Consider the following 15,088-nt stretch of genomic DNA (forward strand, 5'->3'; position numbering starts at 1 on the left):
TTCCTCTCAATAACCCTTTAGATATTAAAAGATGGCAACAACACTCCTCCTAGGATTTCTTGTTTTCACAAGCTGAGTACCTCTGTTTTTCTAAGTTTCCCTTCATGTACCAACTTGGTCAGTATCTTGCCCACACTGCTGGTCCCTGGGGCAGTGCAGCAACCAGAACCAAGTACAGTAATCCAGGTATGATCCAATCCAAGCAGACTGGATTCTCCCGATCTATATTCTGTATTCCTGTTAATGGCAATTAACACCGCATTCACTTTTCTCCACAAGCCAACTTCAGCCTATAGACACATTTTGAGTTCATTCATTCATTCATTCATTCAGTTATTCATTCAACAGGTATTTATTAAGCATCTACTATGTGCCTGGCTCTGTGCTAAGAGCTAGTGGAATAGAGCTGTAAACCAGATGAGATCCTGCCTTCCTAGAGCTTACATTCAAGTAGGGGAGAGAAACAGAAAATAAGTAAATAAAAGAGTATGATCACTTTAGAATGGGAAAAGAACTGGTATTCTAGTTGGAAGAAACCAATAATAAACACATAAAAATAAACCAAATAATTTCAGCTAGCAGAGAGTGCTCTGATGGAAATAAAACTGACTAAAGTACTAGGGGGACCTCCTTTAGACTGGGTGGTCAGGGAAGGACTCTCTGAGTAGAGGCGGTCATTTGAGCTGAGACCTGGACACCAAGAAAGAGCCAGTCAGGTGAAGATCTAAGGAAGGATGTCCAGGCAGAAAGGAGAGAAACCACAGTGACTCTGAGATGTGAGTGGGCTTGGAGAGGGACAACGCGGCTGGGGTGTGGTGAGTGATGCGACGTGGCACAGGATGATACCAGAGACAGTCAGGCAAGGTCTCAGAAGGCCTGGAGGACCACAGTAGGCAGTTCACATTTGATTCTCCATGTTATGGGAGACCTTTGGAGGTTTTTAGGAAGGGTGTGTAACACGATCACATTCACTAGTTTTTGTTTGTTTGTTTGTTTCTTTTGCGGTACGCAGACCTCTCACTGTTGTGGCCTCTCCCGTTGCGGAGCACAGGCTCCAGATGCACAGGCTCAGCGGCCATGGCTCACGGGCCCAGCCGCTCCGCGGCATGTGGGATCCTCCCGGACCGGGGCACAAACCCATGTCCCCTGCATCGGCAGGTGGACTCTCAACCACTGCACCACCAGGGAAGCCCAACATTCACTGGTTTTTAAAGATGTCTCCAGCTGCTGTGTGGAGATGGTTTGTTAGACAGGTGAGAGACCAAGTTGGGAGACCTCTGGGAAGATGCTATAATAGTCCAGATGAGCATGATGGTGATGGTGGCTAGACCAGAGTAATTGCAGTGAAAATGGAAAAAGTGGGGGATTCGGCGTGTATTTTGAGAAGAGTCAAAAGAACCTGCAGATGGTTTGGGGCACACAGATAGTGACATCACAGCTGAATTGAGGTTTTTGGCTTGAGCACTGGTTGGACGGTGGTGCATTTGTTGAGGTGGGGAAGAAATGGGGAGAAATGGGCTATGGGAGAGAAATCAGTAGTTCTGTCTAGTGTCAATTAAACTCCAGACTCTTGTTCAGTTATCTTTTAATTAGTCTTAAATTGGGGCTGAGAGAATTGTGGAAAGCCACTTACTGACTCATATTCTAGGGTTACCTATTCATTCAATCCCCCTGTTGCTAAAACTTCACAGCCTTAGAATGGGGGTTTTGGATTTGCTGTTGACTCCATTGCCCTGACTGTGAAATGGCATTTGTTCATTCCCTCATTTATGGATTCATTCAACAAACATTCACAGTTGCCTTCTGGGTGGCAGGCCCTGTGCTGGGTCCCAGGGATACAGAGTTAAGTAGGACAGAAGCCCATCTCTCTGAGAGCTACCAGTCTAGTGGGTGGGATAGACACAGGTCCATGTGACAGCAATGATGTTCAACAAATATTTATTGTGCATGCCTGACAAAGTGTGAAAGCAATACAGTGGTGAAAAAGATGGGGACAGTCTCTGAGCTCCTACCTGGACCTTCAGTGTCTTGAGGAGAGCAGATCACACATATCAGGATAAAGGTCAGGATGAAGTGCCACTGCTGTGGGAGCACACCGAGGGGACATATGGCCTGGGCTTGGAGCTCAGGGAAGGCTTTCTGGAGGAGGCTGGGGGAGGCGAGCTGGAAGGTCATCCTGAGCCAGACCCAAGTAGGAGGATAAGTCTACAGAAAGAAAGGAAATCTATTTAAGCATTTAAAAAACAGAAATGATTTCCTGACTGGCAGCCTTCTGAGGTATTATCTGTCGCATGAAGGAAGAAGGCTGTTTTGCACTTGCTCCAGTAAATTTTCACTGTTTGCACCCATCGGCCAGTCCTCCAGACAGGAGAGCCACTGGGACTTGGAACCCAACGTGCTGCCTTGTTTGAACGGTTCTCCCAACAAACCAGTCCTTTGTTGCTACAGTTATTAAAACAGTAAGAGAGCCACCTTTCCGCTCTCATCCACCCCCACGCGATTTCCCATCATCCCAGGGAGCTTCCCGTTCTTCCCTTTGCTTACAGGACTCTTTCTGGAGGCTTTCTTCTCAAGACCCAGCTCAGGAAAAATGGGATGAATCCTGCTTTTCTGGAAAAGTTGCTTGGACTACATCCCCACTTTTATTTATTAAAAAATTTATTTTTTAAAAAACTTGAAACCGAGTGATGGGAGTGATGAGGCAAGACTCACACGTGGAAACTCGGACTGATGCCCTAGAGCAGAAGCCAGTTCTGGAGACCCTTGGAGTCTAATGCTCACTCCAGGCTAGCATTTTCTCCCCTTGGAGGGGTCAAACCCCTCTTTGAGAATCTGAGGGAAGCTGCCATACACCCTTTTGCCTGAAACACATCCTCACATCCCTTGACATTTTAGAATGTCAGAAAACCCCAGGCCCCAGGTTGGAATCCTTCTCTCATGGACACTTAAGGGTCCCCTTCCCTTAAGCTTCCCAGGGCTGGGTCTCAGCAACTACTACGACCCCAATCACATTGACATCAATGCATCGTCCATCCCGGTTGTCAAGTGAATTAGTGCATAAATAGTGCTGCAGATAGAGGTTCAAGGCCCTTGACCCTTCTCTCCTCCAGTCTCCTTACACGTCTGTCAATTGCCTTCATGATGGTTTTTGTTTCCTTGCTTCCCTGCAGTTCTCTCTTCTGCCATTTTCAGATCGTCTCATCTTGCTGTGCCTGGTTCCTTTCCCTCTTGGATGTCCTTCGCCCTTTACCAGCTTCATCTTCCTGAAGCACATCAACAGTACTGCTCAGGCATCTTCCATGGCTTCCTCATTGTCTTCTGAACCCCCTGACCTGGTCTTGAAAGAGTCTCTGCAGTTGGCCCTACCTACATCTCTAGGTGCACACCTGGCTGCTTTTCTCCAGAGTCTCTGCCACAAGCAGGTGCACATTCCCTTACCTTTGCTCAGGTTATTTCACTACCAGGAATGCCTTTCTTCCATCTCTCTCTGTCTACTGAAACCTTACCCACCCTTAAAGACCTGGAATTAGTGTATCAATCTGTAAATTTTTCACTGCTCACCCCATTTAACATTTCTCCTTCCTCCCTCTTCCACGTTCCTTTTTTAAAATTTAAATAAACAATTATATCCCCTCTCTTTCCTAAGAGTTTAAAGGTGGCTCAGATAACAATAAAATAAGGAGTATCCCAGTATACTTCCTGTCACCAAGTTGCTCAAACTTTCTGTTCCCCATTCTCCTCATCTGAAAGATGGAAAAAGTCATAGTGACCACCCTGAAGGACTATTGTGGAGGTTAATGAAAGAATGTGTGCAAAGTTCATACAGCACCTGGCAGAAAATAAGGACTTCAAGTTCATCATCTTCATCATCCCCCTATTATCATTACTCTCAAGGACAAAATGACAAGGGTTAAGTAATCAAGAGTGGTATGGGGAGAGGAGACTTATATACCAGAAAAGCTAAGCTAAGGAAAAGTATTCAGTGGAGGCCAGCATGTTGCTTTGAGACTCTTGGCAGCTGGGGCAAAAAGTGGGAATATACCAGTTAGTTTCTATAACTCATATCATCTAAGAAGAGAAAGCAGGAGAGGTCATCAGGAGAGAGAAATCCTTCCTTAGCTCTGAGGACCCAATAGTAGGGGTCTTTATAAGCGGGTAATAGAATGGAAGAGTCAGTTTATAACCAGCTCTTTTGTTGACCGTTGGCCAGAGTGGAGGACACAAAGTTCCAGTGGGATGCGTCAACGCCATTCTGGCATAGAGTTTCTGATGAGGTGGTCATCTGGCATGTATTGTACGCTGCCGGTAGCAACAGTCTTTCTTCCCCCACCTGACCACGGCTTCTCAAGGGCAAGGACCATGTCTTACTCATCATTGTCACCCCGGTGCCCAGCCGAGTGCCTGGCACTCAGTGGCAATGCAATGTGTATGAATGAATGAGTAAGTGAATGATGGATTAACCATAAAAATGTCACTACAAGGAGAGTGAGGCCCAGAGGTTGCCAGGATCCAAACCAGAGGTCACAATCATCAGAGGAGGCATTGAGTGACGTAGGGACAGGATATCAGGAAGCCAAGACATTGCAAGGTCTTTTCCTCCTTCTGCCTTAAGCTTAAGAAGGGAACTGACATTTTCTTGAGCACCTAATATGTGCCAGGCTCTGTATTTCAATTTTCTGTGTATCACATTGTCTTAACAACCCTTCCCAGTTGATGGTCAATATTATTCCCACTTTACAGATGAGAAAGCTGGGGCTCAGAGAAGTTAGGCAACTTGCCCAGAGTCATCCAGCTTGGAGGGGGCTGAACAAGGATAGGGACCTGGTGAAGCTTTAAGACCAGAGCTCTTTCCCTACCCCAGGAGCCATTCAGAATAGCCCTTCCTCCTTTCGCTAATACCGGGAGCCATGAGCAGTGAAGGGAAGATGAATCATGATTAACATCCCATGTCCCGTGTCCCCCTTTTTAATTTAATTTTATGGTTTTGGGAGTCGTGTCGCAGGTTGTGGGAGCCTGCAGAGACGGGCCACCGGTGGTTTGGTTTAATCCCCTTTTTAATATCTTTGTTGCAACGTTCTTTCCAATTCAGCTCCCAAGTCACATTTAAAAAATACCTCTTCCTTAGGGTAAGCCTCCTCTTATTAAACAGATTCAAATGAAAAGTTTTAAAGATAATTTGAACAATAAGAATCACTCTGTAGCTCCCAGCCGAAGCTCCTTTATTGCTGTATTTATTCCCCAGTATTTCTTGTCTCATTCCCCAGCTCACTGAATCCTTCATCCCCCAGCCCTTCCAGTCCGAGGCTCAACGCCTGCCCGCCTCTGTGTACTCCCTTCTCTCCCCTCCAGACAGATGGAGGGTCAGGGAGGGAGCAGAGTGGAAGGTCTCACTTCCACCTGCCAATCTGTCTTAGAAGACTGTCCCACCTGCCCTGAGGGACAGGCGGGGGTGGGGAGGGGAGCTGAAGTGTCTGAAGGGAAATTCACACCTGGATGTGTGTCCTCAAGTGCGTCATTTGTACCAGAACTGCAGGCCTTGGGGCAGAGGGTGGAGGAGGGATCCTGGCTCAGAATGCAGATGCCTGGGCCCCCTTTTTGACCAACTGAACTGCCATTTCCCCAGGAGTGCCCAGGGAATCTGCATTTGAAACAAGCACCACAGGGGATTCCTGTGCATATTTGTAGGAAGTTCTCTGATACTTAGGGGGTGAAAGATGATGGAACCTTAGGCTTCAAAGGGACACCGCTTTGTGAAAGAGGTGTCCCAAAAAAAGCATGAAGGAAGGAGATTGACTGTTTTTGTGCTCTAAGAGGATGCCAGGGACATTGTAAAAATGGACTCTACTCTGTGTGAAGGCCTTTGCTAAGAAATGAGATGAACGTCTAGCCCAGGCGTGGCATTTGGGCAGCTGAGGGATTTCACAGTGTCGTCTCCCTTAACCCCGGGCGATGTCAGCATCCCCACGGTGCAGGTGACTGCAGTTTCAGCCACTTCCCGGCTTCCCACCCCCAGCCGGCCAAGCCCTGGGCTGTGAAGGGTCAGCGGGCCTCTGGGCACCGCACATCTCTCCGTCAGAGCTGCTAACATTTGCATAGCGCCCGTTACAGTTTACCGAGCGCTTTCACATTCATCATCTCACTTAATCCTCACGAAGCCTGGGGAGCGGAGGGACGGGGTGGGAATCACAGTTTTCTGACGGCCCGCTGCCCACCACACCCCCACCAGAGAAGGGCCGGCAGGTGGAACTCAGTGGCTTTCCAGGTACCTTTGGGACACAGGTGCACAGGCCCTGGGATGGCGACTGAATCTGCAGTTTCTCTCAACTGCCCCCTTCCTCCCCCGCCGCCCCCCAGACTGAAAACAGTCGGCCCAGTCCCCTCAGGCTGTGAGATAGGGGGATCCGCCCTCCTTCCCCCTTTCTTTCTTCCTGCTGGGTTTCTACAAAGCTATGGCGGTGGTGTGTGCATGTGTGCCTGGGTGTATGTGCACGGTTGTGAGGTGTGTGGGCATGGCTGTGGTGTGTTTGTGTGTGTGGGTGTGTGCACGTCTGTGGTATGTGTGTGGGCATGGTTGTAGCATGTGTGTGTGTGCATGGCTGTGGTGTGTGCATGGTTGTGTGTGTGCACACAGGTGTGTGTGGTTGTAGCACAGCTGTGTGCCTGGCTGTGTGTATGTGCATTGGTGTGTGTGTACATGGCTGTGCTTTGTGTGTGTATGCATATGTGTTAGTGTGTATGTGTGCACAGCTGTGGTATGGGTGTGTGTGTGCACATATGGATTGGCATATGTGCATGTGCATGTACGTGACTGCTGTGTGTGCACACATAAGTTGGTGTGTATGTGTGTGCATGGTATGGTGTGTGTACCCAGGGCAGTTCAGTGAATCCTAGCTCTGGAGGAGAGGAAAGATGAAGACAGAGGTCTTTGACAGAGGTGGCTGTGTCCCTTCCCTCCACATTGGGCAGGGACAATCCTGGGTGCTGAGACATATGCTCCAGGGGCATTGAAGATGTGTCCCTGTTCCCCAAGCAGACAGGAAGACCCAGAAATGTCCACCAGCCTTGGTCAAGTGAAGATGGGGGCCAATCAGGAGATGGTGACTTTAGCTTCTTCATTTAAAAACTGCGATAACTGTATCTCTCTGTGCCCGTTAGCTTTTGATAAACAGTAGTCCCTTGGTATCTACAGGGGATTGGCTTCAGAATGTCCATGGATATCAAAATCTGCGGATGCTCAAGTCCCTTACATAAAATGGCATCGTATTTGCATATAACCTACACACATCCTCCCGTATACTTTAAATCATCTCCTGATTACTTATAATAGTTCATACAATGTAAATGCTATGTAAAGAGTTGTACAATACAATGTAAATGCTATGTAAGTAGTTGCCAGTGTGCAGCAAATTCAAGTTTTGCTTTCTGGAGCTTTCCGGAATTTTTTTCCGAGTATTTTCCATCCATGGTCGGTTGAAGCCACCAGTGTCGAACCTGTGAATAAGAAGGGCCAACTGTGTAACAAACCACATCAAAGTTTAGCAGCTCAGCACCACAGCTTCCTACGTAGCTCCCATTTCCGTAGTTGAGCAGTCTGGGCTGGGTTCTGCTGGGTGGTTCTTCTGGGAAAGGCTTGGGTGGGCTTGGCGGGACGTGCCTCGTGCCCACCCACACATCTGCAGTGTCTGTCGTAACCCAGGTCTGGCTAGTCAGCTGAGGACCTCGAGGTTTTTCTCCACAGGATGTGTTATCCTCCAGCAGACTTTCCTGGGTTCGTCCATGTGGAGGTTGCTGAGTCCCAAGGAAACAAGAGGTTAAGCCCTAATGCCCAAGCACTTTCCAAATCTCTGCTTTGTTACTGAACCAAGGTGGTTGGGAACTACCATAGGGTCAAAACTGTAATTGGTCCTCACACCACCCCACTGGGGCTGCTGTGGGAATTAAAATGAGAGTTTTGCGTGGGGAGCATTTTGCACAGTGCCTGGCTGGTTAGTTCATTCTCTGTAGATGCTCATCCTTCTGATTTTGTGAACTAGAACCTGAGGTTTAGACATATTAGACAGCTTGCTTGAGGGCTGGCCTCCTTTAAGCAGTGGGAATTTGAATCCAGTTTCTGCCTCCTTCCAGGCGCTGAGCTTTTTAGCCGCTCTGCTGTGCTGCCCCACCCACACAGACACTTGAAGTCAGCCTCAGCCCCAGCCACGAGGCCAGTCTCCCGATGGAGCCAGAGCCCTTCCCTTGCTTCGATCTTCAAGCAACCATGTTGCCTGGGCACCGGGCCTGGGTACCGTGTTTGTCATCAATCTGAAATGCCGTAGTGGGAAGAAAATAGTTGTTTTGGTGTCCTCTTCCAGCACTAACAATTCTCTGCTTGCGTTTTTCTGTTGTTTGGCTCAGATGAATAGCAGTTTTCATCTTTGCTCTGTGTTATCGTGAACACAGAACTGCTGTCGGGGAGCTAACAACATGCTTGCTTAGTCATTATTCTGGGAAGGGGTGCCAGCCAGTCAATAGCCTTTATTTTTATACGACTCTATACACTGCAAATGCAGAAATGATGTGTGGTGCCCGTGTACAGAGTCGCCATCAGACACCTATCATTTCTGGAGGTGAGCAAAGCAGAGGTAGTGGCAGCAGCTGGAGCCCCAGCACCAATTCTGACTAGCTTCCTTTGTCAGCACCCGGGAGTTGCGTTAACGGCCCTGAATGATTCACTGTGATAGAGTCTGTGGCAGATTTTATGCTTTTTACCAACTCAAAGCAGAAAGCAAATAGCACGGGAGAGGTGCCAGCATCGGCAAAACTTCTTAAGAAGAGAGGAAAAAAGATAGATACCAGGAAATGCAGGCGGGCAGGCTCGATGTGGAACCCTGCAAAGTTGTTGGGAGAGGGAAAAATCTGTGAGCCCCAAAGTGGCCGCTAAGAGTTGGGCAGGGTCTGTGTGGGTTCTGCCGTGGGACTGACTTACAGGGGTGGAGAGTTCTTAGGACCTTGCCAAGCAGGCTAGTCAGTGTCATCCGGTCAGCTCACAGGGGTGCCAGGCCCAAGGTGGGACATGAGATGGAAGGCCATAAATAGAATTAAATGCAGGCAGGTTGCAACCATTGAAGGAGTTGGGCAGTCTTTGGCAGCACAACGCCTGATTTCAAGAGTTTCAAGAAATGGACAAGGGGGCTTCCCTGGTGGTGCAGTGGTTGAGAGTCCACCTGCTGATGGACACGGGTTCGTGGCCCGGTCCGGGAAGATCCCACATGCCGTGGGGCAGCTGGGCCCATGAGCCACAGCCGCTGAGTCTGCGCGTCCAGAGCCTGTGCTCCGCAACGGGAGAGGCCACAACAGTGAGAGGCCCGCTACCGCAAAAAAAAAAAAAAAGAAATGGACAAGGGTAAAGACAAGTTCGTGAGCCAGTTTATTCATTTATTCAACAAATCCTTACTGAGCTGGAGGTATGTGCCCGGCACTGCTCGAGGTCCTGAGGCCTCCATGGTGAACAAGATACAGTCCCTGCCCTCAGGGACGATGAGTTGTTGTAGCAAGTAAAGACATAAAAACGTACTATATGATGGTGATAAACACTAGGAAGAAAATAAACAGATTGATGGAGCGTAGAGTGCCTAGTAAGAGTCAGTCAAGGGATGATCTAGCATCCAAAGGAGGTGCAAAGGCCCTGGGGTTGGAATGAACTTGACATGCCAAGGCATATTTATAAGACCAGAGTGGCTGGAAGAAGAGGAGTCAAAGCAGGAGGGGGTAACAGGGCCACTTTGTGGGGTGCCCTGGGGGGTCAGAAAGGAGTTTGGATTTTTAGTCTATGTGTAGTGAGAATTCACATAAGGATTTAAGTGGGGGAATGGTTTGATCTAAATTCTAAGAATGTCTTAGCTCTGCAGGCATGCAGTTTTCTAGAACAGAAAAGAGCAAACGAATCTTGTTTTCTTGGGGGTGGAGAGGGCAGGTAGGGGAGACCCTTGCTCAGAGACTTGTAATTGTGTGCTGAATCTTGATTGCAGCAAGGTATTTGATAAAGGCTGTCTTGGAGAAGTGGAGATGGGATGATAGTGACTGGATTGATTTATTCCCCCAAAGTGTTGATCCAGGATTACTGTCAGACTGGGGGGGAGGGTTTCCAGCAATGTCCCTAAGGCTCAGACCTGGACTCTTTCCCCTTCAACATTTCTATCCATAAATTGGTGGGGGACCCAGAAGGCGTGCTCATGAGACATGCAGCTGACACAGAGCTGTCAGGGAAAGCTAATGCCACAGATGACAGGCTCAGTATTCACCGTGATGACCCTCCACAGGCTGGAGTGATGGGATGATCCTAGCAATATCCCTGATTGCATTCAGATTGGGGAACAAAGCCCAGCCACGGAGGAGGGGCCGGTGGACGTCGCTGGAGAACTATACCTGGAAAAGAAGCCAGGTTGGGGTAGGAGGAGGTCAGGAAGTCAGCCGGACCCGGCAGCATCCTCACACCAGTCTCTTCACTTTCTCAACGACAAGGTCCTTCGCCTCTTTCAGGCTCACTTTTCCCATCTGTAAAGTGAGAATGATATTGTCTATTGCCCAGGAACTGTGTCTTTATTCCTGTCTTACCCCTATGTTCTTCATGACATTTTTTTTTTCTTAAATTCCATATATATGTGTCAGCACACAGACCTACTAGAGAATGGACTTGAGGATATGGGGAGGGGGAAGGGTAAGCTGTGACAAAGTGAAAGAGCGGCATGGACATATATACACTACCAAACGTAAGGTAGATAGCTAGTGGGAAGCAGCCGCATAGCACAGGGAGATCAGCTCGGTGCTTTGTGACCGCCTGGAGGGGTGGGATAGGGAGGGTGGGAGGGAGACGCAAAAGGGAGGGGATATGGGAACATATGTATATGTATAACTGATTAAATTTGTTATAAAGCAAAAAATAAAATAAATAAATAAATAAATAAATATTGCCCAGGGACGTGGAGAGGGTTAAATGCAAGCATATATATGGATGCCTGGCTTCCAGTCTGGCCTGTAGTGGATTCATGGCAGATGCAAAGGAAATAGGAGTTTGTAGGGGCTGTCTCAGGGAGGGCCGGGTGCTCTGGGCCAGCCTTTCAGGGACACATGGGGGACCCACAGCCAGGGTGGGCCCCTCTGTTCTTGGCACTGCCCTGCCCCTTCTGGGAATGCCAGCTTCCTAAGAGGCCCATTGACCCCCATGATGTGTCCACAGGAGAATGACTGGGGAATATGAACAGGGGTTCACACTCAGCCCCTGCTGGGTCCTCTCCGCCAGCCTGGCTCCTGGGTGGGGGAGGGGTAGGAGTATCCTCTCAGGTGCAGAGAAGGGACTGCCTGTGGGACGGATTTTGGTACCGGGACCTCGGGCTCTGTGGGTCTTTTAGAAGCTGCTTTGACTTCTCCTTGGAGCTGATACTTTAAAGGATTCAGTGGTGAGACTTTTGTGTGTACGTCTATTATAGAACAATTTTATTTTAGAAAAAAATATGAGAAACCAAACACAGACAAAAATAGAACAACTAGTATGTGATGAACCCAGGTACCCCTCACCCAGCCTTAGCCATGATCAACATAGGGCCAGTCTTATTTTATCTATTCCCCTCCGCCCCCATCTTTTCCCTCCCCTTGCTAGATTAAGTTTAAAGCCAATCCCAGACATAATGTTATCTGTAAATACTTTAGTATGTATCTATAAGAGATAAGGACCCTTTTTGTTGTTAAGTATAAGTACAATACCATTATCCCAATTTTTAAAAATTAACATAGTTGAGGAATTACCTGGCTGTCCAGCGGTTAGGACTGTGCACTTTCACTGCCGAGCAGCCGGGTTCGATCCCTGGTCAGGGAACTAAGATCCCGCAAGCCTGGCACAGCATGGCCAAAAAAAACCAAAAAATAAATAACGTAATTGTGGTGAGTCTTTCCAATTTAGAAGATCTGTTGGTCCATAACTTGCTTTGCAAGTTTTGGGGCAGGCACGGGAGAGACAAAAACTGGTCCCTCAATTATCTGGTTTCTGTGACTCGAGACTCCCCTGTTCCCTTTGAGGGTGATGATGAAGAGGAAGACAGGGGATCAATAACTCGGGGCCATGGATTGATTGGCAGCCTCTTTATTCCAGGTGTTCCCAGGGACACGGCAGGAGAGGGGGGCTAGTTTATACACCGAGTCTAGAGTGAGAAGGAGGAAAGGCTGGGAATAGGAGAGAGGGCAGGGAAAGAGGGCGAGAACGGAGTGGACTGCCTTGCCTCATACACGGCTTTGATGGCCTCCGGGAGCTTCCAGGGCCAGCCTGCTCCCACTCTCCCGCTCACAGCCACCGTGTGCCCAGGGCTTCCTTGGTGCGTGTCCATGCTGAGCCCGCACAGGGGTTACTGCACCAAGTTCTCATCCCACCCAGCGTCTGGGCACTTGTAGTGTCATACCCATGTCACAGGTGTCATACCCTCATCACAGGGGAGTCCCTGAGTTTCCAGGATTTGACGTGAAATACTCAGAGGTGCCCGATTCTGACCTCGGTCTGTTTGGCTGGAGTCTGCTTTTCCTGGCACCTCTCTCAGCCTCCAGGCCTGGGGAGACCACATGGGGGGCTGGTGGTCAGGAGGCATTGGTTGCCTTGGTTGTTAGAGTAGTGACAAACTTCCAAGTTTTAAACTCTTCCCTGTGCTTCCCAAGTGCCCTGGCTACCCAAAACCTTTTCCAGGACCCTCTGGACTTCATCAGGACCCAGCAACTAAGGGGCTCATGCCCGGCACAGTAGGCAGTGGCTGGTCGTCAGATGTGGAGACTGTCCCCTGGTTCTACGTGTGATGACTGAGTCATTTTGTGCCTGCACTGCATGTGTGTGTGTGTGTGTGTGTGTCCACGTGCGTGTGCCCATACACAGAGCATTACCAGAAAGGCCCGTCCCTGCTGGGCGCATTCCCTAGTCATTATTTTAGGGGCTGACTCCACCCACAGAATGGGTCGTCAGAGCAGGAATGTGCGCAGGGCCTCCCCAAAGCTCCTCTCACAGGGAGCTTTAGTTTTTCCCTCTGCCTCTTTTTTGCCATTTTCACCACCTTCTACCAGCGGTAGAGCATTGAGCAGTTTCCAGAATGCTCTGTGTAGACCACCTCATCCACCCTTCATGGGGACCCATCCAGGAGGGATAGCAGATGGTTCTAAGCTGGGTGACCATGGTCTTCCTGGGGGTGCCAGGGAGGAAGCATCCCCCTTGCCAAGGATGCTGGCATGGCAGGCTGGGCCACAAGCCGGGCCAGCAGGATTGCTACCCTCTCCCACACCTGGAGAGAGCCAGCAACCAGGAGTCTAGAGTCCATGGGACCGTCAGGCCCCATCAAGCTGGTGCTGGCCGTCAAGGGTCCAGGCTGGAACCCCCGGGGTCTGAGGTGCAGGTAGAGGCCTGTGTTTAGATACAGGGAGATGCTGGTGAATCTGTTCAGGGATCAAGAAATTGTTGGTGCTCCCAGGAAGTGGGGCCCAGTCTGTGCTCTGGTCAGAGGGCCATGCCAGCCAAGGTGGACATGGGCATCCATGGAGCCACTGTGCAGATTTCAGGACCAGGGACCCAGCCAGGCTGACAGAAGTGTCAACATACTAGTTGACACTTGTATTGCCCTTACTGTGCCAGACATGGTCTGAAGTGTCTCTATGATATTCCTGTTCACCAAGAGAGGAGACCAAGATGCTGAGCAAGGGGCCAAGGATCACATAGCTGGGAAGTGACAGAGCCGGGCTGTGAGGCCCTGAGGTCCCCCTCTCTCACTCAACCATCCTACAGTGCATCTGGGGGCCTCCTAAGACTCAGCCCCAGCACTCTGGATGCCACGCTCAGAGCTGTCGGCTCAGTCCTGTCCCCTTTGCTGCTGGTCTTTTATTGCTTCGGGTCCTGAGCATGACTGAACAGGGAGAGATGGACAGAAATTAAGGCTCAGCTCACTCAGCAAGATGTAGTATTGGGAGAGGACCCAGGCATCCCAATTCCCAGAACCAAGCTCTCGGTACTATCCCACTGGTGTGGTGTAGAAACCCCTTGGAGTCCACTGATGATCCATTTTCTCTCTTAAAAAGCAATAGGTTTCTTACAGCTGGAGACATGTTTCCTCCATCTCCTTTCCTTGGGGCCTGTGCCCTGCTGCACAGCCACCCTCAGGGAGCTGGCACTCAAGCCATCTGTCTTTCTGACCTGTTTGCAGGCCTCTGGAACTCACCAGTGGCAGAGATGAGATCTCCTTGCTGGTGGAACAGGAGTTCTTGAGCCTCACCAAAGAGTACCTCATCCCGGTCCCAGAGAGCTCCGGGGAGCTGGAGGCACCCGGCAGCTCCCTCGAGGGGCCCGGGCAGCTGGCTCCCTGCCTTCTTGTGCCTTCGCTGGTGGTGGGCAGCAGTGAATGCCCAGAAGCCTCCATCATTGCCGGTAACAAGCTTCTGGAGCCAAAGGTGGCAGTGTCCGTTATCGGCAGCCGGCAGGACTGCCATTCTGCCATGTCTACGGTCACAGGCACCCTGCGTACTGCCAAGGTCAAGAGTGCCAAGTGGACAGAGGACAGGGGCAACAGCCTGGGGGCCTCCAACTCGGAGATCAGCAAGTTCCTGGCTCAGTTCCCACTGAAGTCCACGGAAACGTCCAAGGCCCCCGACAACAAGATGGTGTTGGAGGACACCAGGGTCATCAAGGACTTCCTGCAGAACAGCATGTTCAGTGGCCCTGGACCCAGGGAGCCCGCAGAGCTGGGCCCATTCCTGCTGCCGCCTTCCCTGCCTCCTCCAGTGCCTCCCGACAAGCTCGACAAGCCCCCCAAACTCCCTACTCAGAGGAAGCAGCTCCCAGTGTTTTCCAAGATCTGCTCCAAGCCTGAGGCTGACCCTGCCATGGAGGGGCACAAATTGATGGGTGAGTGGGGCTGGGGGCAGGGCTAGGGAATGGGCCCGCAGGGGAAGAAACAACTCACCGGGCTGCATCAGGCACATGCAACGTCTTTGCGCAAAGTAGGACGGCGTGGCCTCACTGGCGAGCACAGTCCCCCGGTACAGGCTGTTTTCAGTCCCCACAGGCCTCCTCTGCTGGATGCCTGTATACAGG

At 50.1% G+C, this 15,088-nt stretch overlaps 1 protein-coding gene across 1 annotated transcript in view; it reads left to right on the forward strand.

The window, feature by feature from the left end:
• LOC309799105 (uncharacterized protein C1orf94) overlaps positions 1-15,088 on the forward strand; it is a gene marked incomplete at both ends in the record, with an annotated part of 49,152 nt that overhangs the window by 15,482 nt on the left and 18,582 nt on the right. Inside the window, one exon of the mRNA XM_082612122.1 lies at positions 14,202-14,899. Coding sequence (XP_082468248.1) covers positions 14,202-14,899 — 698 coding nt within the window. The remainder of the gene's footprint in view (positions 1-14,201; positions 14,900-15,088) is intronic.

Source organism: Mesoplodon mirus, assembly GCF_964341445.2.
Source record: "Mesoplodon mirus genome assembly, chromosome: 3".
NCBI lineage: Eukaryota > Metazoa > Chordata > Mammalia > Artiodactyla > Ziphiidae > Mesoplodon > Mesoplodon mirus.